Genomic DNA, 26,451 nt, shown 5'->3' on the forward strand with positions numbered 1-26,451 from the left:
TGGGGTCCATCAGTTAATGAAGATGAACCAAGAAGATAGTAAATGACAATGCTGAAAGGAGTAGCAAATCTGATATAAGGTGGCTTGAAGCTCAAAGAAGATTTTGAAAGATATGATTAAAACAATAGTTTGGTAAGTGCAATTGTCAGCTAAGAGGAAGCAATAATGGCCACATGACATATGTGAGTTACATGGCAGAAAGAGTAACTTCTGCTATAATAAGCTACAGAAGAAGAAGAAGGTGGAGAATCACTTGGATTTCACAATATGAAAGAGAAAAAAGGAAGTGTTCTATGTTAGACTATCACATATGGCTGCAGCAATATTTCCAACTAAATATGGTCTGCAGAAGCTTTTCTCTACCCTTCAACCTAAGAGGACTTTATAACATATTCAACAAAGAGTATAGAAATAATTATTTTATGTCACTTCGGAATTAGGTCATAAAATGTGATAACAGCTCATTCTTCTCTCCAGATACTGGTTATGGAATTCTGGTACCATGTTATGAAAGCTAATGTCATGCACAGAGGGGACATGTAAATATTCCATCCCAGAGCACCAGCTAACATTTCTGTCAATATCCAATCACCTGCCAGAACTGTGAAGTTCTAGGTGAATATTATAAACAATTTTCAGATGATTCTAGTATCCGGCCTTTGAGCCACTCCTAACAGCAATTATCAAAGCAAAGATAAAAAGCAAATTGCTGATTCATGAGCAGAAAAAAACATTGTTATCAGTTTAAGCCACTAAATTTAGGGTTAGTTTGTTACAAAATAATAAATAACCAGTAAAAGGTATGTGAGGTAGCTGAAGATGTAAGATTATAAGAATTAAAAGTGTTGAAAGATGCAACATGGGGGCTTAAGTGGGTACGAGAATAATCAATGAAACAAGATGGGTTTGGGAGGGAGACAAACCATAAGTGACTCTTAATCTCACAAAACAAACTGAGGGTTGCTGGGGGGAGGGGGTTTGGGAGAAGGGGGTGGGATTATGGACATTGGGGAGGGTATGTGCTTTGGTGAGTGCTGTGAAGTGTGTAAACCTGGTGATTCACAGATGTACCCCTGGGGATAAAAATATATGTTTATAAAAAATTAAAAATTAAAAATTAAAAAAGAAAAAAAGTGTTGAAAGAGTTTGAAAGCTAGTAGTGACAAAGGAAAAATAAAGAAAGGGTTCCTGAGAATCTGAAACAAAACAAAAACAAAACAAAACAAGGATGGGGCTCATGGGTGGTTCAGTCATTGGGTGACTGCCTTCTGCTCTCATTATGATCTGGGTTCCCAGGATAAAGCCCCGCATTGGGCTCTCTGCTTGGCGGGAAGCCTGCTTCTCCCTCTCCCTCACTCTCCCTGCTTATGTTCCATCTCTCACTGTGTCTCTCTCTGTCAAATAAATAAATAAAATCTTTAAAACAAAACAAAACAAAGCACGGAGAAATAGACATGTTTTTTGGCTGAGGATGAGAATAAAGATCAAAGGCATAGCGAAGTAAATACATGTGTGATTACAGACTAGAAAACCAGGAAGTTAAAGCTGTTGATAAAAGTCAGTTTTTTGTTTGTCTGTCTGTTTGTTTGTTTGTTTCCATATTGAAGTGCTGATACAACATTCAGAACAAATGTTGCTGAGAAGTAACAATACCTGTCTTGGAAGAAGTAACCTCCTCTGTCTACTAACAGTGTGATATATATCAAGTACTTAATTATCATTGTATTTCTTTCCTTATAGGGTAGATACCACCACTGAATGTCATCTGCATAGGGAAATATAGTACAAACTTCAAAATACAAATATAGTTAGATCTTCTTGGGTTTTTGTCACAAAAAGAAACTACCAACTAGTTAATAATAGTCATATTCAATCTTTCTACCATTGTTCTTCAGATTTATGCATTGGAGTAATGAGTTTACTCATTAAAGATGTTTCAGAGCTCTAAAATAAACCCTTGAAAACTCAAGATTATAGGAGGTTAAATTCATATATATTGTGTCAAAATGCTTTGAGAGGTAAAAAATGTTGACTTGAAAATAATTTTACATTCAATTAGTAATATATAACAAATCATTGAATTTTCTATAAGCAAATGCTGAAAAGAATAATGCACTATTTTGAAAGTAACATCTCAGATTTAATCTGAATTTTACTAGTGTTTGAAAGTAAAGTTACATGATGTATGTTTTACCTTACCTAAAGTTTAGACTCATTCATAAATTTCAGTTCTCCTGCCACACACACACCTCCCAGTTATCATCTTTTCATATAGCACTATAATTTATTCAAATATTGTGACCTAGACTCAGAAGACAATAATAAAAGAATTATCATAGAAATTATTATATGAATTCAGTAAACTAAAATTGTTTGCTCTGTAGTTCTTAACACATCAAATGAAATTCTTCATTATACAAATATAATGACTATTACAGGAGTAATAATGATTCTGGAACAATTTTCAGGGGGAAATATTATAATTGTTATCTTGTAAGATTTGGTTCATAAAAGCAGTCTTAAAGGCATTAAAGAAACTCTAGAAGGGAGTTGGGGTAAAATGGAAGGGGAGGTGAATCATGAGAGACTATGGACTCTGAAAAACAACTGAGGGGTTTGAAGTGGCAGGGGTTGGGAGGTTAGGGTACCAGGTGGTGGGTATTACAGAGGGCACGGATTGCATGGAGCACTGGGTGTGGTGAAAAAATAATGAATACTGTTTTTCTGAAAATAAATAAATTGAAAAAATTAAAAAAAAAAAAAAGAAAGAAAGAAACTCTAGTTCCTTATAACACTGCAGCTGAAGTGAAACCTCAGTCCTTAAATACCAATTAGTGGGCTCCTCTGCCATGATACATACTATTTAGATTCTGTTAGAAAACAGAATAAACTCTATGAAAAGAGTTCCCTAACAGATCTAAGTTCAGGTATATTCAGTGTAGGGACAAGGACAGACCTCCTCAAAATGTGCTGCTTGGCATATCGAGCATTTTGAATTAAAAAATTACTTAAGAAACAGCTAGGGAAAGAAAAACACTCTGATCTCCCTTTATCTCCAATACGGAGGAAATAACTCTTCCACGTGAAATGTACCTTCCCTATACCAGGACATAATGAGAAAATCTTACCATCAGAGATAGGAAATTCAGAGCCAAAAAGGCCGGATAAACTAGCTTTGTTAAACTACTCTTGCTAATTTACCACCTCAGCCCAAATTCTGTTTAGAATTCCTTATTAACTGAAGCTCCCAAACATAAGTTTTCTTTGTTCTGCAATTTCTCACAGATTTATTGTCTCTTTATCTCAAAAGTATAAAAACTGCCTGCCTTGATCATTTCCTCAAATCTCAGTTTCATTATTGGGCCTCCTCCACATACTTCAATTTTTCTCTCTTTCTCCTATTGATCTTTCTCATGTCAAATTAATTCTTAAATCAGTTAAAAGAATTTTGAAAGGTAGACAAAAATGTTCTGCCCAAAGCCATCATATCAAGTATAGTCATCAAAATGAATCTGTCTTAGTAGGTAGACACTGATACCAATGGAATCAAATCTAATGCATCAGTGACAGAAAAATATTTTCTTTCCAAACTTACTCAATTGATATCTCATTAAAATGTACATCTTAATTTAATTTCTTATTTTATATTATTCTTAAAGTTACTCTTCAGCTTAACAAGAATCCCACTGAATTGGAGCACAATTTGGTATCAATATGTATTAATCACTTGCAAATATTTGTCTTAAATCAGGAAATGCTCATTTTGGGGGCCATTTGTAAAAGTGCTCCTGAATATATATGCAGTTAATAAAGATGTTAAGAAACACTTGATCATAATGATAAAGGTTATAAAATATTGGAGTTTTTGATTAATATAATAAAATCAACAGATTAAAGAAACTAAGCATGTCATATATATTGAAAGGGATTTTTATAATGATATGTTAGTAATTCTTGTATTGGAATTTCATAGCTAGCATGTAAAAATGAAATATCACTGAGTATTAACAGACAAAACAGAATAACAAAATTACCTATAGGATAAAACATTCTGTAAGTTCAACTTTGTAGATTGTAATTTTCAAGTTTGTTCACTAAATAAAAGTTGAAGCCATATGTTAAAAAATGTTCCTGTATCTAAAAAATAAGTTTATGGCTTTTCCCCATAAAACACATTTCTAAGTCCCAAGATGGAGTAATTAGAGAGTTTCTGCATGGAATTCTATAAATTGTCACACCTGTTTACTTGAACAAAGAATTAAAACATGCAGACTTCAACAGAATTCAAGAACTCATTAAAAGACTTACACTACACCAGAAGAAAATACTTAATATAGAAAAAGGCATCAGTCATTTTCAAGCAGTCATCAAGTGATTTTTAAATCACTGGAACTGACAAATCAGAAGTGAAAAATACTCACAATTATATAAGCAGTATTATTGCAATGTATAGAACATCTGTCACTAATGAGAGTCAATTCAACATTCTACAAAGGGAGGCACTAGTACATTCAATATTGCAAGGTTAAAAAGTGGCTTTTATACTTTTTTCACTTTTACAACAATGCAATCCCACAATTTTCATAGTTTGTATAAAAACTGAACACATTATGAGTCAAAGATAGGCAGATAGTCACATTATCCACATGGTGATGCACAGCAAGACTATACTTTTCATTTTTAAGAGATGGTATATTTGCTTTAATATTCTTTCCAGTGTCCTAATAAAACACATAGCAAAAACTGAGATCCTTTTCTTTCCATCTATGACAACAAGAATGTATAATATTCAAATATAAACTTGTGACTCCAGATTGAAAAAAAGTTTGCTCCATATCTATTCTAAAGTATATCTGTCAGAAGAGAATAATAATACTCTGAATTCCTTTAAGATTAAGAATAGCCTCCTGTTTCTTACTTTCTTGATTACAAAACATTTATTCAATACCTTATATGTGCTGCAAGATGAGGCTGTAAATTTGACTGGATTGCAGACCTTGCTGTCAAGGACTTTGTAAATCAGTAGAAGGAGTAAAGGAGTGAATTTTGGGGAAGCAAAGGGAAAGAAAGGGAACTTCATTCTAGAGAAGGTAAAAATTATATGAGCAATAGCAGGGAAAATGTGAATGTTTATGATTTATTTATAGGACAATCACTAGAACTATTTGATTGCAGAAGATGATTGGTTTAGAAGTAGATTAATAAAAGAAGACAGAAGACAGTTGTATAAATACTCAAATGCTGGGGAAGAAAAAGAGAGACTGGGTTCGACTGTATTAGTAAAACAGAAGAAATAAGCATTGAATGATGAGTTATGTCAAATAATAGCAAAAGTAGCAACAGCTAAAATTAATTGAATACTTACTATGTATCTGTCATTTTACCAAGTACTTTACATGAACTGTTTCATTAGTCCTCAGAAAAAAACAAGAGATTGGTATTTCAATTCTCATAATTTTATAGAACAGAAATTTAAAATTTAGAATGCTTAAATAATATTCTAAAGATCAGAAAGCTAGGAAATTGTAGAGATGGTCTTGAAACACAGGTCTGCCTAACTCCAATGGCAATCCATATTAACCACATCTATGCTGTGTTTCTTATCTCTTTTATTCTACACAGTGAGTGCAGAAGGAATATTACATTTCCTTCATCTCATAGATGACGTAATAAAAATTACATGACTAAAATCTATATATCATTGTTACAGAATCTAATAACCAAACTTATCTAACTTTCAATTCCATCTTTCTACCATGTAATATATGCAAAGAGAAAGTGATTAGAATCTTTTGAGAAAAAAAAATATAAAGATATATCATTTATGGGGACCTGGGTGGCTCAGTGGGTTAAGCCTCTGCCTTTAGCTCAGGTCCTGGGATAGAGCCCTGCATCGGGCTTTCTGCTCAGTAGGGATCCTGTTCCCCCCCCTGCCGCCTGCCTACTAGTGATCTCTATCAAATAAATAAATAAAATATTTAAATATATATATATATGTGTGTGTGTGTGTGTATATATATATATATAATTTTAAAAGATATATTTAGAAAATTAAGTTGATTGTACCAGGTAAAAAGTATTTGGGCAAAAATAATATATTTATTATATTATATTTATAGCTACTCAATTGTCTTTCTTTAGAAGTTCACCTTCTCGACAGCACTCCCTTTACCAAAGCTCCCTCATATATAGTTGTGAATTTAATCTAAAAATATTTATCATCAGGTGCTTGGGTGGCTCAGTCGGTTAAGCATCTGCCTTTGGCTCAGGTCTGGGATCCAGTCCCTCGTTGGGCTCCCTGCTGAGCAGTGAGTCTGCTTCTCCCTCTGCCCTTCCCCTTGCTTGTGCTTACATGCTCTCTCTCTCTCTCTCTAATAAATAAATAAAACCTTTAAAAAATTTAACCACCATACATCAAGGGAAGTCAGTATTATTTTGTCAAAAATTGATCCTTATGCCTAATTATATGTACTTTTTAAAAGATTATATTTATTTATTTGACAGAGAGAGAGAGGTCACAAGGAGGCAGAGAGGCAGGCAGAGAGAGGGGGAAGCAGGCTCCCTGCTGAGCAGAGAGCCTGATGCAGGGCTAGATTCCAGGACTGTGAGATCATGACCTGAGCTGAAGGCAGAGGCTTAACCCACTGAGTCACCCAGGTGTCCCTGGTTATGTATACTTGATGATCAAAATGACACATATCTACCTGGAGGTCCGTGCTTAGGGTCCCTGCAAAGTTACCTGTTTAAACGTAAACAGAGGAGAGTTCTATAAATTAATTAAAAAAAAAAAGACCAAACAAACAAACAAACAAAAAAGTGCACAAGAGAAATATTGACAATGGTGATTGTGTTACTTTTCACTACTGTGAATAGCTTTTCTCAGATGAACTTTCTCACAGAAAACTATAAAAATGTATTAAATCACACAAATTCTCTTCACAAGAAAAAAAATGTACCTGTGTATGGTGATAGAAGTTAACTAGACTTATTGTGGTTATCTTTAACAATATATACAAATATCAAATCATTATGTTGTACATCTGAAACTAATATAATGTTATATGTCAATTATATCTTGATTTTAAAAATATTAAACACACACAAACTATACCAAATCCTTGAAGAGTAAACAAAACCAGATAGAATTAGAAAGCACAGGTAAACAAAACAAACAAAATCAACAGAAATTAATTTGAAGAAAAAATACAGGGAGAAAAAGGATTGAGCTAAAATGAATAGTGTCAGAGTGACCAGTAAGAAAATAAGGTGTCTACCATATGTGTAATTGTAGAAGAAAAGGAGAAATTTTGGCAGTAAAAATTAATTTAAAATAATGGTCTAAAACTTTTCAAACATAGTAAAAAAAATTAGCTTTCAAATCTGAGAAATTTGGTAATATTTAGGTAGGACCAATACAAAGAAAATCACTGCTATGCAGGGTACAGTCAATGAACAAAACACAAAATTACTAAGTCAGAGAAAAAAGTGATATATCCATAGAGAACAATAATGCAAATGATAACTGAATTCATATGAAATATAATGAAGGCCAGAAGACGGCATTATTGAGTCAATAAATTGTCTCTATATTAAAAGAAAAAAAAATGAATAAATTAAATTCAAATCACTCAAAAAAGACAACTTAAAAATGGCAAAGCAAGTAAGTCTTACTGGTTCTCAAGAGCTATAGGATCCTATGGGTCTATACAATATACACTGACACTGCCTCACTGTTAAATATTTAAGTTTTCACTGAACAGATGAGAGAAGAAACATTACATACTGGCATAAGACAATAATGTCATTGGAGTAAGACCACGCAAGTTATAATTTTATTTCCACCATTTTCTCAAAAGGTTAAATAGAGATGAGATTAATTATTTTGTGGACTTATTTTCTGGTAAAAAGAAAGTCCTTTGATAAATAGTAATTAACTGTTCTATTTATTCAATAGTAATGAAGAGGTCTTTGAAATGTCACAACACATATGTTTTTTTTTTTTTAATTTTAATAAATTTTTTTATTTTTTATAAACATATATTTTTATCCCCGTGTACTCGAATGTTTATAGCAGCAATGTCCTCAATAGCCAAACTATGGAAAGAACCTAGATGTCCATCAACACATATGTTTTATAACTTTAACCACATTATATACTTTATTGAGCATTCAAGTCCTTTCATTTGTAATCAATTTATGATCTTATTTATTAATATAAGACATGAAAATTTCATGATCATCCTGAGATCCTGTAATTATCAATAATCACTATTTATAAAGTGAATAATACATACTAAATGTTTAGTGGACACATAAATCACCTCCAGATAATTTACAGTGTGATGGAGAACACTTAGATTCATTGTTCTGTCAATGAAAGGAGGATTATCACAATAGAAGGAAGGCTATTAAGCAATGCAATGTGAGCTTCAGTTCTTTATCACGACAGTAGGGTAAGTAGCAAAAGAAGATTCATGTTAGTTATCAGATACATAACCTTCATGTATCTGAACTCTTTCCTAGTCAACACCTAAAAAATTATGTATATCATTAAATATGTTACATTAATTTGTGTAGGTATTTGCTATAATTTTTAACTCTAAATTTTATGAATCTTAAGCCTCAGAGTTGAGTGTACAGATAGAGTGCCAATCAGCTCATGTAATATGACTATTCATAAAATTTAACAAATTATGCTTATGAGAATAAGGACTGGCTCAATTCTCTATATGGCAGGGGGTTAGAACGAAGGTCAAACTGACAGATTAATTTTCTAACCTTTATCAGAACTGAATTTCAAATAGGATTAACATTCGATTATTAAAAATGAAAAAAAAAAGTTGTATCTGATTTACCTCCTGTTAGCTTTCCTTTCCATGAACAAAATTCAATTTTCCATAAATTCTACCTCTTGATAGGGAGTTTGAAAATGGAGAAACCTATTTTGTATTGGAAAATATTCTGCCCACCTTCTGATTTAAACTACTAACAAAATGTCTTAAGAGTATCTGTCACTACACAGATCAGATATCCTGTTATTTGAGGTTATCACATTTTAAAAAAGAGATGATTCCTCCAATACTATGCCATGGTTTCTTTAAATCATTCATCTTGGGTACAGAGATCCCAGCTTGCCTTGTAAATATACTTTTTTCAATATTGAAACTAAAATTATTTTTTCTAGCTATAAGTTAGTTCTGAACGAAGACCAAAAAGTTTATATTCTGACAATCATTTGTTTTTATATCAAACTCATATTTTGACAGTATGAAAGTAAGTCAGAAACTGACCATCTATAGAATTAGAGTTTAAATGGTTCTCTAAATTGCTCAAAAAGATATAGTAATTTTTTTCAATAAGCCTTAAAAAGTTATAAAATTAGAGCAAATCACTTATAATAGATATGTAAATATTTTATAAAATTTCAAGTTTAGAAGTATAATAAATAATATAGTTTCATGGTTTTTTATTGCACTTTTATTAATTCTACTTTTATAATGTCTGATATTGCAGTCTGACCTCACAGTTAACTATTCTTATCATATTTTTCATAATATTTGAGGTGTCTTAAAATTTGGGAGTATGCATTTTTCTAAAGGATAATTAATATTAAAATAAGATTGGTGTACTCTTCACCTATTTCTTTGCAGTCTTGATTTAAATTGATTGAAGATTGATAGTACATACATACATATATACATACACACATACATATGTACTTCATAAGCTTTAAAAATGCGATGTTTCCTACACATTTTTGGCTATGGTTTTAGGTCAAAGAATAATGCAATAAATAGGTACCAGAAAATTACCCAATCTATACTAGTTACTAGATTTTTTAAAAAAGATTTTATTTATTTATTTGACAGAGAAAGACACAGTGAAAGAAGGAACACAAGCAGGGGGTATGGGAGAGGGAGAAGCAGGCTTCCCGCTGAGCAGGGAACTTGATGTGGGGTTTGATGTGGGACCTGATGTGGGGCTCGATGTGGGGCTCAATGTGAGGCTCAATCCCAGGACTTTGGGATCATGACCTGAGCCAAAGGCAGATGCTTAATGACTGAGCCATCTAGGCACCCCAGTTACTAGATCTTCTAATAGAGTTATCATCCTCGTTTGCCCTTGATAGTAGCAGTTTATGTTCATGGAGTGAAAGACAGAATATTGCTAAGATACCCGTTTTCCCCAATTGCCAAACTGCCATCTGTCCTGGATTTCTAAGTACCGTTATTCATACTTTCATTAAAGTAAAAAGGGTTGTGTTTGATAAGTCTCCACTTTGTACTTCAAATTCTGCCACAGTCCTTTCTCAGAGTGGTAGAAATACATAGGCTATACATTTTGGAACATGAGGATAAATTAGCATGTTAACCAATGATAACCTACTTCTCTTTTCCCAGTCCTTTCCAGATGCAAAGAATATTAGATCTCTCACTTAAGGACAGCTTGCAGGATTTTGAAGACCCAAGAAGCCACAAATAAGATTCCTTATTTAAGTAGATAGGAGGAAAAGGATATGATAATGCTGGCCTATGAGCACAAAATTCCTAATTGCAAGTAAGCTGGGTCAGTGGGAACCACAGGAAATTATGAGTTAATGTCTGTGTTTTTATATGAAACAAACAGGCCAAGCAGTTATGTGATAGGTGTATAGAGAGTCATCTATAAGTTCTTGGTATAGAAGTTTGGTCATACCATTGGTTACAGGTATGGTATAAATTGGGGGTTGATAAACTATAACTGTAAGCCAAATACGACCTTCTACCTATTTTTCTAAATAAAGTTTAATTGAAACAAACCAAATTCACTCATTTACATATTTTCTATGGTTCCTTTCACACTACAATAGCAGAATTGAGTTATTGAAATGGGAAACACATGGCTCAGAAAATCCTAAAATATTTACTATCTGATCCTTCACAGAAAAGAAGTTTACAAGTCCCTGGCATAAATATACTATTATTTACACATTTTGTTTTGAGCTGATGTTCATTTCTTATTTTGTAATAAATAATTAAAGTACAAAAAGATAAAAGACAATTTAAGTTTTTTTAATTTAAAAGTTTCAAATTTGTGTTTACCCAGAAAGCTGATAACGAATATGCAGTTTGCCCCTATACTATGTCACTGTTATTGATCCACCACAGAATATTACTGATATTATTGACTACACGAAAACCAGAAGATACACATTAGTTGAAGGACCATCAGCATCTATTTTAAACGTTAGTAATTATCTTAGAAGACTGCCTGTCAAAGAATAATTAAGTGCAGATGCAGAAGGTATTCTTATAGACTACTCTGGGTTTAAACGTATTTTCATTATTTAAACATTAAATCAATAGTTAAGAAAGTATTGCCTTAAGTAGTGATTTCATTCCCCATTTTTAAGTTCATTTGAGAAGAAATAAAAAATTTTTCCTCTTCAGAAAAGGGGATTTGTCTGTAATGACATGTTACATAAGGAAATAAGTTAGATATAATTATGCAAAGTATGTGCAAAATGTGCAAAATTATGTAAATTATGTGCACCATAGCTAAAAATATTTTAGAACTTAAGAACAAAATATATTTTATCATGGTGAAAAACTTGTCAACTGGTGTCCAAAACTCATCTTATATTATGGAATATTTAGCAGGATCATTTAATTGCTAACCAAACTGAATAAACATATCCCTAAAACATATTCAAAGTATAGAACTCTAAAATTACATTTTTTAGTATTAATGAAACATTTCAAATTTAATTTGAAGTAAGACAAAAATTAATATGATTTGTATGCGTATATATAGAAACATATACATACATATGTATATTTTTTTACCTGAAAATGGTTCATCACATTCACAGATGAAATTATTTATAGTAATATTGCTGCAATTCCCATGGAAACAGATATGTGGTTGATCTTGATCAATAATTTCTGAACAATTTATGCCTATTTAAATGAAAGAAAATTAATTTTTCAATTAGATTAAAAACAATTACATTGCATATACTTAACTATGGTCATTAATTTTTACTAAATTCTTTAATAATGATGGTCAAAATTTTGTTAAAATATAACTCTAAGAAATAAGGAGCATCTGGTTGCTCAGTCAGTTAAGTGACCCACTCTTGATTTTGGCTCAGGTCATGATCTCAGGGTCATGGAATTGAGCTTTGCATTAGGCTTGTGATCAACACAGAATCTGCTTGAAATTCCCTCCTATCCCTCTGCCATTCTTTCTGCTCCAGCACTCCAAATAAATAAATAAATAGTAAAAACTTAAGGGAAAAAAATCTCAATGATGATGTATTTAAATTGAAACAAAAATTAATTTCAATAAGCTTGACATCCTCAATAAGTTTTTCCATCTTCTGACCCACACTATAGTATTCTAATATTTTTCTGATTGTTGATATTTGAGCTTTAGTTGATTTTCATGATAATTTGAATTTGTTAATCATGTTTTGACAGTGGATAATATTAATATACGTATATATCAGTTCTTCAACACACAGTGGTAGCCCTGCAGTAATAATTTACAAAGTGACATATTCAAAAGTACATTGTGTCTTAGTCCTATCACCTGGCCAAAGTGATAATTCAAAAGAGGAAAATGTGAAAACTTGACATCTGAAGAGAAACTAGGACATAAAGGTTTAGTCAAGCAAGCTGAATAAACTCTAGAGATCTGCCATACAGTATTGTGTTTACTGTCAACAATTTTATGTCATATACTTAAAATTTTAATAAGAAGGTAGATGTCATATTAAGTGTTCTTTCCACAGTAAAATAAAATAAAATAATAAAATAAAATCTGAAATTATGGGGGGGAGAAGGAGAAAAATTCTGGATTCTCAGAAGTTATGCACCAACTTCTAAACTGTACATTTTCTTGCCCTATCTATTGTGTCAAGTTTCCAAATCTCACTATTACAAACTATTGTGGTCCTACAATACCACATACCATAACCTTTCATAGCATACTTTTTGTGCAGTTAATCAGCTCATAATATCCTTTGTAGAGGAATGTGCCTAGAAAATTCTAGGGCATGGCAAATGGACATGTTACTATAAAACAGCTGCCCATCATTCAGCAATAGGCCAGCCACCCTTTTATTTATTTTATTTTATTTTATTTTAAAGATTTTATTTATTTATTTGACAGAGACTACAAGTAGAGAGGCAGGCAGAGAGAGGAGGAAGCAGATTCTCCGCTGTGCAGAGAGCCCGATGTGGGGCTCCATCCCAGGACCCTGAGACCATGACCTGAGCCGAAGGCAGAGGCTTTAACCCACTGAGCCACCCAGGCACCCCTTTAGTTGAATTCTTAATTTGACTCATAAACAATTTTTGCCATTATCATTGAAACCTTTCAAATTCTTTTATAGACTGACAGCCCTGCCCCAATACTACAGAACGCTTCTTATTTATCTCCAAACAACCCCAACACAATAAAAATTTAAGTAAATATAATTACATGCCAAATATTTCCATGTACAAAAGTTAAATTTTATAACAGAATGTTCAATAGGTCATATCCTATTTCAATCTTAGTGTAATGGGCTAAATTGTGAGCCCTCAAAATTCATATTTGAAATTCATATTTGAAAATTAATATTTGAAATTCATATCCTAACTTCCAGGAGCTCATAATATGACTGTATTTGGAAACAGGATCTTTTTTAGAGAGGTAATACAGATTAAATGAGGTCAATAAGATGGGTCCTAGTCTAATGTGACTGATGTCCTCATAAGAAGAAAAATTTTGGACATACAGACACGTACAGAGGGAAAACACAGGGAGAACATGGGTATCTACAGACCAAGGAGTGAGGTCTCAGAAGAAACCAATCCTGCTTACATGATACTTTGATCTCTAACATTTAGCCTCTAGAATGTGAGAAAATAAATTTTTGATCTTGAAGCCACTCAAACTATGGTACTTTGTTATAGCATCACTAACAAACCAATACAGTTAATATTCTCAGTTTATTTGGTAATTCTGCATATTTCTGCATCATCTTAGATTTAAAATTGAAGCAATTCTAATAAAGTGGCATTATGTTGTATGCTCAGTATTATGGTATTTAACATTAATGATTTAAGTGATCTAAGATTGTGTTTCTAATAAATAAACAAATAAACATTGGGTAGAAATAAACACCTATATGCAACTAAGATAAAATTGTTGAAATAGCATTCTATGACATATGATTACATATATGCCAATTAATATTCTGACATATGGTAGAAATTTTCTGGTCAAATATTGTTTAAAATACTTCAGACAAACTAAAATGTATGCTTTAAGGTCTCTCAATTAAATTACTTTTTCATTCACCCTGAATCAGCAATTTGGAAGTTTTCACTTTTTTGATGACCTGTTTTAAATTTATTTTTTAAAGATTTTATTCATTTATTTATTTGAGCAAGAGTGTGTGTGTGTGTGAGAGAGAAAGCATGAGCAGGGGGAGGGGCAGCGGGAGAAGCAGACTCCCCGCCAACCAGGGAGCCTGCCATGGGGCTAGATACCAGGATCCTGGGATCATGATCTGAGCAGAAAGCAGACACTTAACCGACAGCATCCCAGAGACCCCTTGACCTGTCTTAATTTTATTTATCTGATAAACTCCAGGAAGAGTTGTGGTTACTTATATTTTTGTGCACCAATGCCAGGGAGAATAAAATGAGAATTTGATCTCAATTATAGGCAGAGGATGTTCAGTGAATACTGATGGAATTAACTTCTGAAATGGTCTTAGTACTTCCCTATCAAAGAGTCTAAAATTACTCTGAAAGGAATTTTAGAGTCCACAAGGCCTTATTGAGATATTTTATTATACAGTCTTAGGTCCAGTATAGTTTCCCCAGGGCACACTGAAGAAAAACCTTATTGAAGTCGCCTAAAGTCTGCCTGAAAAAATTTACAGTTGTTTCTCTGAGCCTCATCTGTTTTATCATATCTACTGCTCACCCTCTTTCCTCTCTCTTGACCAAAAGGTAGTACCAATTTGTTGTTTTCCTATACTACCATTACAAACTGCATCAAGCAATTCCTTTTGTTAGATCATCCTTTTCTTACCCATTATCTTTGTAACTCTCTATGTCAGGTCTCCCTTTCATAAGTTCCTATAGATTAAAATTTTCCCTACACTTCTCAACATTTCTCCTCATTGACCTCTGATGACCCAATTCCCTAGTAAATTTTCAAGTAGTGATAGTTGATTTTCCCTTAAATCTTCACTCAGTCTCAGATAGTATAGTTTACATTGTTTTTTTAAATTAACAGCTTCAGGGGCGCCTGGGTGGCTCAGTGGGTTAAGCCGCTGCCTTCGGCTCAGGTCGTGATCTCAGGGTCCTGGGATCGAGTCCCACATCGGGCTCTCTGCTCAGCAGGGTGCCTGCTTCCTCCTCTCTCTCTGCCTGCCTCTCTGCCTACTTGTGATCTCTCTCTGTCAAATAAATAAAAAAAATCTAAAAAAAAAAAAAAAAAAAAAAAAAAAAAAATAAATAAATAAATAAATTAACAGCTTCATCTACTCACCAAATGTCTTTTTACAACCTTTCCTCACCATAGCCTCTTTTTTAAGTTTATTACAACCAGGTTTATTAATTATATCACGCTCTTTCCTTCCTTTACACTATTATCTATTAATCACTTCATAGGGCCACATCAACTTCCATTAAGAACACTGCTCTTGGTCACCTGGTGGCTCAGTCAGTTAAGCAACCTACTCTTGATTTCAGCTCAGGTCAGGTCACGACCTCAGTATCATGAGACTGAGCCCTGCATTGGGCTCTGCACTAGGTGTGGAACCTGCTTAAGATTCTCTGGCTCTCCCTCTGGCCCTCCCCCCACACCTCATGCAAAAGAACATTACTCTTGGGTCTCAAGCAACTTTATGCCTTCCCCACAATCACATACCTCTTTATCTTCCTCCACTCAGATACACACTTAATTTCTATATTATCACCCAGAACTATTTAAACTAAATACCATAAGCTTGGAAATTTTATTCTATGACTAATACTATTATGACAATTTTATATTAAATATATGAAACAGCAAGAGTGAATTTTGAGAAAGATGTGAAAATAGGTATTTCAGGGTAAAACATGTTTTTTAAAAAACCTTCTTATTTAAATAATAAAAAATTATTTTAGAGAATGCCTGATAGGAATTTTGTTAGGTCCAGATTCCAAATTTAGCTCATTCTAAAAGATCTACAAAAGTTTTGGAAATGTAGTTTGTTTTTTGGAAGTAACAGTTTATGAACTCAGTTTATTTTCCTATTTTAATTGGATTATGTTATTTTTTGTTAAGACCTTATTTATTTATTTTTCAGAGAGAGAGAGAGAGAGCACAAGCAGGGAGAACATAAGCAGAGGGAGAAGCAGCCTCACTGCTGAGCAAGGAGACAGATGTGGGACTCAATCCCAGTGTCCTGGGATCATGACCTAGCCAAAGGAACACACTGAACCAAATGAGCCACCCAGACATCCCGAATTGTGTTATTTAAATAATAACATCTTTTTAAATAATCTTACCTATAAATGGCTGGTGACAGATACATTCATATACTTGTGTATTCCATTTTCCTCTTTTATTAATGCAAATGCCATTATTTTCACATGGCTTATAAGAACATGCATCAAGTTCTTGGCAATATTTTCCAGAAAATGGAGGCTGGCAATGGCAGCTGTATGTCTTGCTCCAAACTTCAGTAAGACATTTGCCATGCCCAGAGCAAAATTCTGAACTCAGAGAATCCTGGCAGAACTGTTCTTTCACTGTCACATTTAGTCGTAGCCTCTGGTGACAAAGCGATGGACCACTTGCTATTACTGTGATAAAATAATGTGTCCCAACACTCAGCCACTGAGAATTAACAGTATGCATTCCTTTTAGTTTGCAACGAAAAAGTAACTGATCTTCAGTTGTGGTGTTTTGCAGACAGTCAATGAATGATGCTTCAGAAACATTCATCAAATTTATTTCTGGAGACTGAAGAGATAGTTCAGAAGAAATTACAAGGATGTCCCCCAATTGAATTTGCAAAGGGCAAATCTGGGGAACAACTTGATTGCCTGAAGTATTCATTTTGGTATTTACAATCCCAAACCAGCAATCTCTATAGAAGTCCATGCAGATGTTTTCTGTTAGTGTCCAATTCACCACATATGATAATGGCTGTATATGCCATTCTTCCACAAATTGCCATTTACATGTTGTTTTTCCATTTATAAATGTGCTATGAAGAACCACTAGGCTCAGAAGCATAATTGATTTGTTAATCATTTGGGGCAATTATATTTTGTAGTCTGTCATGAAAGTGTCATAAAGAACTGGTGCAAAATGGATTTGAGTGTTGCTGAAAATTTCCAAGCAGAGATTTTGTTCAAGGATCCTGGGAGCTGGTTTTTCTTCAAATCCCAAAATGCAAATGGATTTGTGACAGTGGATTTCGATCAACAGTAGAGTTCAACTGGTTTAAATATCCCTTTAAACATAAAAACATACATTGTTAGTGAAGTTTTTCCTAAGTTACTTAATTATACAGACAACTTTAAGATGGTTTTTGGAAGGACTGTGCTGCCACCATCGAGGCACTTTCTTTGTGAAACAAAGCCAGAAAAAAAAAAAAAAAGTGAAGATATGCTGCATCTCATCCTGGAATATAGAATTATGTGCTTCTGAAATGCTTTGGTTTTGTTACATAATGAAATCAGCAATTTACTGTAGCCTTTTGTATGTTTTCTTTACACCAAGCTTCAACAAAACTGAAATGTAGCAATAATCAAGACCCTACTTTAATGGATGGTTTTGATTTTCTCCAGACATCAGTATTCCTCTTGATTTGACTTACAAAAACATTTTAAAAACATCATCCAGGCGAGGAGTCAAGATGGCGGAGAAGTAGCAAGCTGAGACTGCTTCAGCTAGCCGGAGATCAGCTAGATAGCTTATCTAAAGATTGCAAACACCTGAAAATCCATCGGCAGATCGAAGAGAAGAAGAACAGCAATTCTGGAAACAGAAAAACAACCACTTTCTGAAAGGTAGGACCGGCGGAGAAGTGAATCCAAAGCGACGGGAAGATAGACCCCGGGGGGAGGGGCCGGCTCCCGACAAGCGGCGGAGCAACCGCGCACAAAATCAGGACTTTTAAAAGTCTGTTCCGCGGAGGGACATCGCTCCAGAGGCTAAACCGGGGCGAAGCCCACGCGGGGTCAGCGTGGCCTCAGGTCCCGCAGGGTCACAGAAGGATCGGGGGTGTCTGAGTGTCGCAGAGCTTGCGGGTATTGGAACGGGAAAGCCGGCTACAGAGGCAGAGCCGACAGTAAGCTCGCAGCTCCGTGTTACCTTGAACCGGTCGCAGGCTCGGTGAGCTCGGGGCACGGCCGGAGGTCAGGCAGACGGGAGTAACTGGGCGCTGTTCTCTGAGGGTGCACTGGGGAGTGCGGCCCTGGGCTCTCGGCTCCTCCGGGCCGGAGACCAGGAGGCCGCCATTTGTATTCCCGTCCTCTGGAACTCTACGGAAAGCGCTCAGGGAACAAAAGCTCCTGAAAGCAAACCCGAGCGGATTACTCACCCCGGCCCCGGGTAAGGGCGGTGTAATTCCGCCTGGGGCAAAGACACTTGAGAATCACTACACCAGGCCCCTCCCCCAGAAGATCAACAAGAAATCCAGCCGAGACCAAGTTCACCTACCAAGGAGTGCGGTTTCAATACCAAGGAGAGCAGCAGAATTCCAGAGGAGGAGAAAGCCAAGCACGGAACTCATGGCTTTTTTCCTGTGATTTTTTTTAGTCTTGCAGTTAATTTAATTTTTTCTTCTTCATTTTTTTTTTTTTTTTCTCGCCTTCAGGTAAAATTTTATTTTTTATTTTATTTTTTTTTATTTATTTTTTATTTTTTATTTTTTTTAACTGTTACCTTTTTCTTTTTTAACGATTTTTTAATAGTTTATCTAATATATATATATATTTTTTTTTACATTTTTCTTAGGTGTTTTCTTTTTTAAAAAAAAATTCTTTTCTTTTCTTTTCTTTTTTTTTCTTTTTTTTTTCTTTTTTCTTTCTTCCTTTTTGAACCTCTTTTTATCCCCTTTCTCCCCACTCACGATTTTGGATCTCTTCTAATTTGGCTAAAGCATATATTCCTGGGGTTGTTGCCACCCTTTTAGTATTTTACTTGCCCCTTCATTTACTCTTATCTGGACAAAATGACAAGACGTAAAAATTCACCACAAAAAAAAGAACAAGAGGCAGTACCGAAGGCTAGGGACCTAATCAATACAGACATCGGTAATATGTCAGATCTAGAGTTCAGAATGACAATTCTCAAGGTTCTAGCCGGGCTCGAAAAAGGCATGGAAGATATTAGAGAAACCCTCTCGAGAGATATAAAAGCCCTTTCTGGAGAAATAAAAGAACTAAAATCTAACCAAGTTGAAATCAAAAAAGCTATTAATGAGGTGCAATCAAAAATGGAGGCTCTCACTGCTAGGATAAATGAGGCAGAAGAAAGAATTAGTGATATAGAAGACCAAATGACAGAGAATAAAGAAGCTGATCAAAAGAGGGACAAACAGCTACTGGACCACGAGGGGAGAATTCGAGAAATAAGTGACACCATAAGACGAAACAACATTAGAATAATTGGGATTCCAGAAGAAGAAGAAAGTGAGAGGGGAGCAGAAGGTATACTGGAGAGAATTATTGGGGAGAATTTCCCCAATATGGCAAAGGGAACGAGCATCAAAATTCAGGAGGTTCAGAGAATGCCCCTCAAAATAAATAAGAATAGGCCCACACCCCGTCACATAATAGTAAAATTTACAAGTCTCAATGACAAAGAGAAAATCCTGAAAGCAGCCCGGGAAAAGAAGTCTGTAACATACAATGGTAAAAATATTAGATTGGCAGCTGACTTATCCACAGAGACCTGGCAGGCCAGAAAGAGCTGGCATGATATTTTCAGAGCACTAAACGAGAAAAACATGCAGCCAAGAATACTATATCCAGCTAGGCTATCATTGAAAATAGAAGGAGAGATTAAAAGCTTCCAGGACAAACAACAACTGAAAGAATTTGCAAATACCAAACCAGCTCCACAGGAAATATTGAAAGGGGTCCTCTAAGCAAAGAGAGAGCCTACAAGTGGTAGATCAGAAAGGAACAGAGACCATATACAGTAACAGTCACCTTACAGGCAATACAATGGCACTAAATTCATATCTCTCAATAGTTACCCTGAATGTGAATGGGCTAAATGCCCCTGTCAAAAGACACAGGGTATCAGAATGGATAAAAAAACAAAACCCATCTATATGTTGCCTCCAAGAAACACATTTTAAGCCCGAAGACACCTCCAGATTTAAAGTGAGGGGGTGGAAAAGAATTTACCATGCTAATGGACATCAGAAGAAAGCAGGAGTGGCAATCCTTATATCAGATCAATTAGATTTTAAGCCAAAGACTGTAATAAGAGATGAGGAAGGACACTATATCATACTCAAAGGGTCTGTCCAACAAGAAGATTTAACAATTTTAAATATCTATGCCCCCAACGTGGGAGCAGCCAACTATATAAACCAATTAATAACAAAATCAAAGAAACACATAAACAACAATACAATAATAGTAGGGGACTTTAATATTCCCCTCACTGAAATGGACAGGTCATCCAAGCAAAAGATCAGCAAGGAAATAAAGGCCTTAAATGACACACTGGACCAGATGGACATCACAGATATATTCAGAATATTTCATCCCAAAGCAACAGAATACACATTCTTCTCTAGTGCACATGGAACATTCTCCAGAATAGATCACATCCTCGGTCCTAAATCAGGACTCAACCGGTATCAAAAGATTGGGATCATTCCCTGCATATTTTCAGACCACAATGCTCTAAAGCTAGAACTCAACCACAAAAGGAAGTTTGGAAAGAACCCAAATACATGGAGACTAAACAGTATCCTTCTAAAGAATGAATGGGTCAACCGGGAAATTAAAGAAGAATTGAAAAAAATCATGGAAACAAATGATAATGAAAATACAACGGTTCAAAATCTGTGGGACACAACAAAGGCAGTCCTGAGAGGAAAATATATAGCGGTACAAGCCTTTCTCAAGAAACAAGAAAGGTCTCAGGTACACAACCTAACCCTACACCTAAAGGAGCTGGAGAAAGAACAAGAAAGAAACGCTAAGCCCAGCAGGAGAAGAGAAATCATAAAGATCAGAGCAGAAATCAATGAAATAGAAACCAAAAAAACAATAGAACAAATCAACGAAACTAGGAGCTGGTTCTTTGAAAGAATTAATAAAATTGATAAACCCCTGGCCCGACTTATCAAAAAGAAAAGAGAAAGGACCCAAATAAATAAAATCATGAATGAAAGAGGAGAGATCACAACTAACACCAAGGAAATACAAACTATTATAAGAACATACTATGAGCAACTCTACGGCAATAAATTTGACAATCTGGAAGAAATGGATGCATTCCTAGAAACATATAAACTACCACAACTGAACCATGAAGAAATAGAAAGCCTGAACAGACCCATAACCAGTAAGGAGATTGAAACAGTCATTAAAAATCTCCAAACAAACAAAAGCCCAGGGCCAGACGGCTTCCCGGGGGAATTCTACCAAACATTTAAAGAAGAACTAATTCCTATTCTCCTGAAACTGTTCCAAAAAATAGAAATGGAAGGAAAACTTCCAAACTCATTTTATGAGGCCAGCATCACCTTGATCCCAAAACCAGACAAGGATCCCACCAAAAAAGAGAGCTATAGACCGATATCCTTGATGAACACAGATGCGAAAATACTCAACAAAATACTAGCCAATCGGATTCAACAGTACATTAAAAAGATTATTCACCACGACCAAGTGGGATTTATTCCAGGGCTGCAAGGTTGGTTCAACATCCGCAAATCAGTCAATGTGATACAACACATCAATAAAAGTAAGAACAAGAACCATATGATACTCTCAATAGATGCTGAAAAAGCATTTGACAAAGTACAACATCCCTTCCTGATCAAAACTCTTCAAAGTGTAGGGATAGAGGGCACATACCTCAATATCATCAAAGCCATCTATGAAAAACCCACCGCAAATATCATTCTCAATGGAGAAAAACTGAAAGCTTTTCCGCTAAGGTCAGGAACACGGCAGGGATGTCCATTATCACCACTGCTATTCAACATCGTACTAGAGGTCCTAGCCTCAGCAATCAGACAACAAAAGGAAATTAAAGGCATCCAAATCGGCAAAGAAGAAGTCAAATTATCACTCTTCGCAGATGATATGATACTATATGTGGAAAACCCAAAAGACTCCACTCCAAAACTGCTAGAACTTATACAGGAATTCAGTAAAGTGTCAGGATATAAAATCAATGCACAGAAATCAGTTGCATTTCTCTACACCAACAGCAAGACAGAAGAAAGAGATATTAAGGAGTCAATCCCATTTACAATTGCATCCAAAACCATAAGATACCTAGGAATAAACCTAACCAAAGAGACACAGAATCTATACTCAGAAAACTATAAAGTACTCATGAAAGAAATTGAGGAAGACACAAAGAAATGGAAAAATGTTCCATGCTCCTGGATTGGAAGAATAAATATTGTGAAAATGTCTATGCTACCTAAAGCAATCTACACATTTAATGCAATTCCTATCAAAGTACCATCCATCTTTTTCAAAGAAATGGAACAAATAATTCTAAAATTTATATGGAACCAGAAAAGACCTCGAATAGCCAAAGGGATATTGAAAAAGAAAGCCAACGTTGGTGGCATCACAATTCCGGACTTCAAGCTCTATTACAAAGCTGTCATCATCAAGACAGCATGGTACTGGCACAAAAACAGACACATAGATCAATGGAACAGAATAGAGAGCCCAGAAATAGACCCTCAACTCTATGGTCAACTAATCTTCGACAAAGCAGGAAAGAATGTCCAATGGAAAAAAGACAGCCTTTTCAATAAATGGTGCTGGGAAAATTGGACAGCCACATGCAGAAAAATGAAATTGGACCATTTCCTTACACCACACACAAAAATAGACTCAAAATGGATGAAGGACCTCAATGTACGAAAGGAGTCCATCAAAATCCTTGAGGAGAACACGGGCAGCAACCTCTTCGACCTCTGCCGCAGCAACATCTTCCTAGGAACAACGCAAAAGGCAAGGGAAGCAAGGGAAAAAATGAACTACTGGGATTTCATCAAGATCAAAAGCTTTTGCACAGCAAAGGAAACAGTTAACAAAATCAAAAGACAACTGACAGAATGGGAGAAGATATTTGCAAACGACATATCAGATAAAGGACTAGTGTCCAGAATCTATAAAGAACTTAGCAAACTCAACACCCAAAGAACAAATAATCCAATCAAGAAATGGGCAGAAGACATGAACAGACATTTCTGCAAAGAAGACATCCAGATGGCCAACAGACACATGAAAAAGTGCTCCATATCACTCGGCATCAGGGAAATACAAATCAAAACCACAATGAGATATCACCTCACACCAGTCAGAATGGCTAAAATCAACAAGTCAGGAAATGACAGATGCTGGCGAGGATGCGGAGAAAGGGGAACCCTCCTACACTGTTGGTGGGAATGCAAGCTGGTGCAGCCACTCTGGAAAACAGCATGGAGGTTCCTCAAAATGTTGAAAATAGAACTGCCCTATGACCCAGCAATTGCACTATTGGGTATTTACCCTAAAGATACAAATGTAGTGATCCAAAGGGACACATGCACCCGAATGTTTATAGCAGCAATGTCCACAATAGCCAAACTATGGAAAGAACCTAGATGTCCATCAACAGATGAATGGATCAAGAAGATGTGGTATATATACACAATGGAATACTATGCAGCCATCAAAAGAAATGAAATCTTGCCATTTGCAACAACATGGATGGAACTAGAGCGTATCATGCTTAGCGAAATAAGTCAAGCAGAGAAAGACAACTATCATATGATCTCCCTGATATGAGGAAGTGGTGATGCAACATGGAGGCTTAAGTGGGTAGAAGAATAAATGAAACAAGATGGGATTGGGAGGGAGACAAACCATAAGTGACTCTTAATCTCACAAAACAAACTGAGGGATGCCGGGGGGAGGGGGTTGGGGAGAAGGGGGTGGGATTATGGACATTGGGGAGGGTATGTGATTTGGTGAGTGCTGTGAAGTGTGTAAACCTGGTGATTCACAGACCTGGGGATAAAAATATATGTATATAAAAAATATATGTTTATAAAAAAGAAAAAATTAAAAAAAAAAAAAAAAAAAAAAAAAAAACATCATCCATAAAATAAGAACAAAAATGATTTAAATATAATGTTCATATATTTTCATATAAATATAACCTATAATGCACCTGTTGGTGACAAATCATGTTTCTCTAATCCAGGAGATGGGAACTCCCAGATATACAAGATATTCTTGAAAAACTGTCATGTAAACAATTAAACTCAGAATGACACTTCACCCAACTTCTGCAGAAATGTGGGAGTATAGAAGGTAAAGAAGGAAAAGGAAATGTAAAATGGAATAATGAAAGGATGATAAGTAAAAGTTGTATGGTAACTGACTTCTGTTTCATCATTCACCACTGGTATAAAGGGGGTCGGGCAAATGGAATTAATTCTGTCTGGAAGGCATCATTACTTCCTGAGGCAAAACAAAACAAAACAAACAAACACACACACACACACATACACACACACACAACAACAAGACAAAGCAAAAAACAGCAAAATAAAACAAAACAAAACTTTTGAGATTTAATATTGACCCAATTAAAAAAAAAAAGATAGTAGTTACAACTAACTACAACTCATTGAGGGATTTCTCTGCTTAAATCACTCCAGTAATTGAGTAGTAATAAAACTACAGGGCTGCCTGGATAGCTCAGTTGGTTAAGTCTTCAACTCTTGATTTTTAGCTCAGGTCATGATCTCAAAGTCCTGAGATCAAGACCTGAATCCCTCTCAGCACAGAATTTGCTTGAGATTTTCTCTCTCCTTCTGCCTCTACACCTCTCCCAACCTTCCTACTCAGGCGTCACTCTCTCTCTCAAAACAAGTAAATAAAATCTTTAAAAACCCTGTAATCATCACAACAAAAATTGAATTCTATAAAGAAGATAAATGGTATAACAAAAAACATGCTCATTTGATCTCAGTTATGTTATTTATTCATTCTACATTTTAAGGCCACATAGGTTTTAATTCCCTTCACTCTTATATATAGAGAAGAATATATTTTATTAAATATATTTATTTAAAGAAATTAATAGAGAAACTTTAAATTAACATAGTAGTATTGAAGATTGAGTTGACTATGTAAGAACATACAAGCCATTCAATAAATGGTAGCTTTATGTTTTGTTATTGTCCAAGTTCACTCAGTAAGTAAGTGGCATAGCTTGGATTAAAATCCAGATTTGTCAGATTCAAAATCCCACCTTTTTAAAATTTATTTTGACTGTCAATTAAATGTTGTTAAACGATTATGTCTTTATATGGTGCAACTAACTTGTTGATTCATATCAAATATTTATGTTAAGTCCAATCTCCTTTTTTTTCCCCTAAGATTTATTTATCTTAGAGAGAGAGAGAGAGCACAGTAGGGAGGGGTAGAAGGAGAGGGAGAGAAACTTAAGGAGACCACGCTGAGCACAAAGTGGAGGAGGAGCGTGATCTCAGGACACTGAGATCCCAACCTGAGCCAAAACCAAGAGTCAGACCCTTAACCAACTGCACCACCTAGGTGTCCCAAGTCCAATTTCTTAATGACCATTCTAGATAATGTAGAAATTAAATTTGGGGGCACCTGGGTGGCACAGTTGTTTAAGGGTTTGACTCTTGGTTTCAGCTCAGATCATGATCCCAGGGTCCTGGGATTGAGCCCTAGATTGGGTTCTCTGAACAGTGGAGAGTCTGCTTCTTCCTTTGCTGCTCCCCCTGTTTGTGCTCTCTCTCTATCAAATGGATAAATAAAATCTTAAAAAGAAATTAAATTTGAGTTATAAATTTCCTCTTTTAAAATTCAGTTGTCAGTATTATAAATTGATAAAATATAAATTCATACAAGTAATATGTTACCCTAAAATACATTTGGAAGAGGTAAAATTATAACTTTCCTAGAATTAAAAGTTATGAATGACCATGTTCATTTCAAATATGTTAGTCATAACTTCTGAATGTAAAGGATTAATCTTGCTAAGATTTAAGAATAATTTAAATATATGTGTCCCAGTCTATGTACAAAGAAATATCCTAGGTATGAAGAACTCATCAGTGATCAAGTGAAATGAGATATCAATATGAAAAACTAATAACTTAATGAAGGAAACAATTATTAAGCAAGCAACAACAGTATCAAAATAATAGTCTAGAGAACTATGAAAATA

General features: G+C 34.9%; 1 protein-coding gene across 1 annotated transcript in view; it reads right to left on the minus strand.

Moving 5' to 3' along the window:
• Positions 1–17,289, minus strand: part of EYS (eyes shut homolog) — a 1,683,276-nt gene extending 1,665,987 nt beyond the window's left edge. The window contains 2 exon segments of the mRNA XM_059179314.1: positions 11,826–11,939; positions 16,539–17,289. Of these exon segments, the coding sequence (XP_059035297.1) occupies positions 11,826–11,939; positions 16,539–17,289 (865 nt within the window).
• Between the last annotated feature and the right edge of the window lie 9,162 nt (positions 17,290–26,451).

Source organism: Mustela lutreola, chromosome 6 (genome assembly GCF_030435805.1).
Source record: "Mustela lutreola isolate mMusLut2 chromosome 6, mMusLut2.pri, whole genome shotgun sequence".
NCBI classification, from domain to species: Eukaryota; Metazoa; Chordata; class Mammalia; order Carnivora; family Mustelidae; genus Mustela; species Mustela lutreola.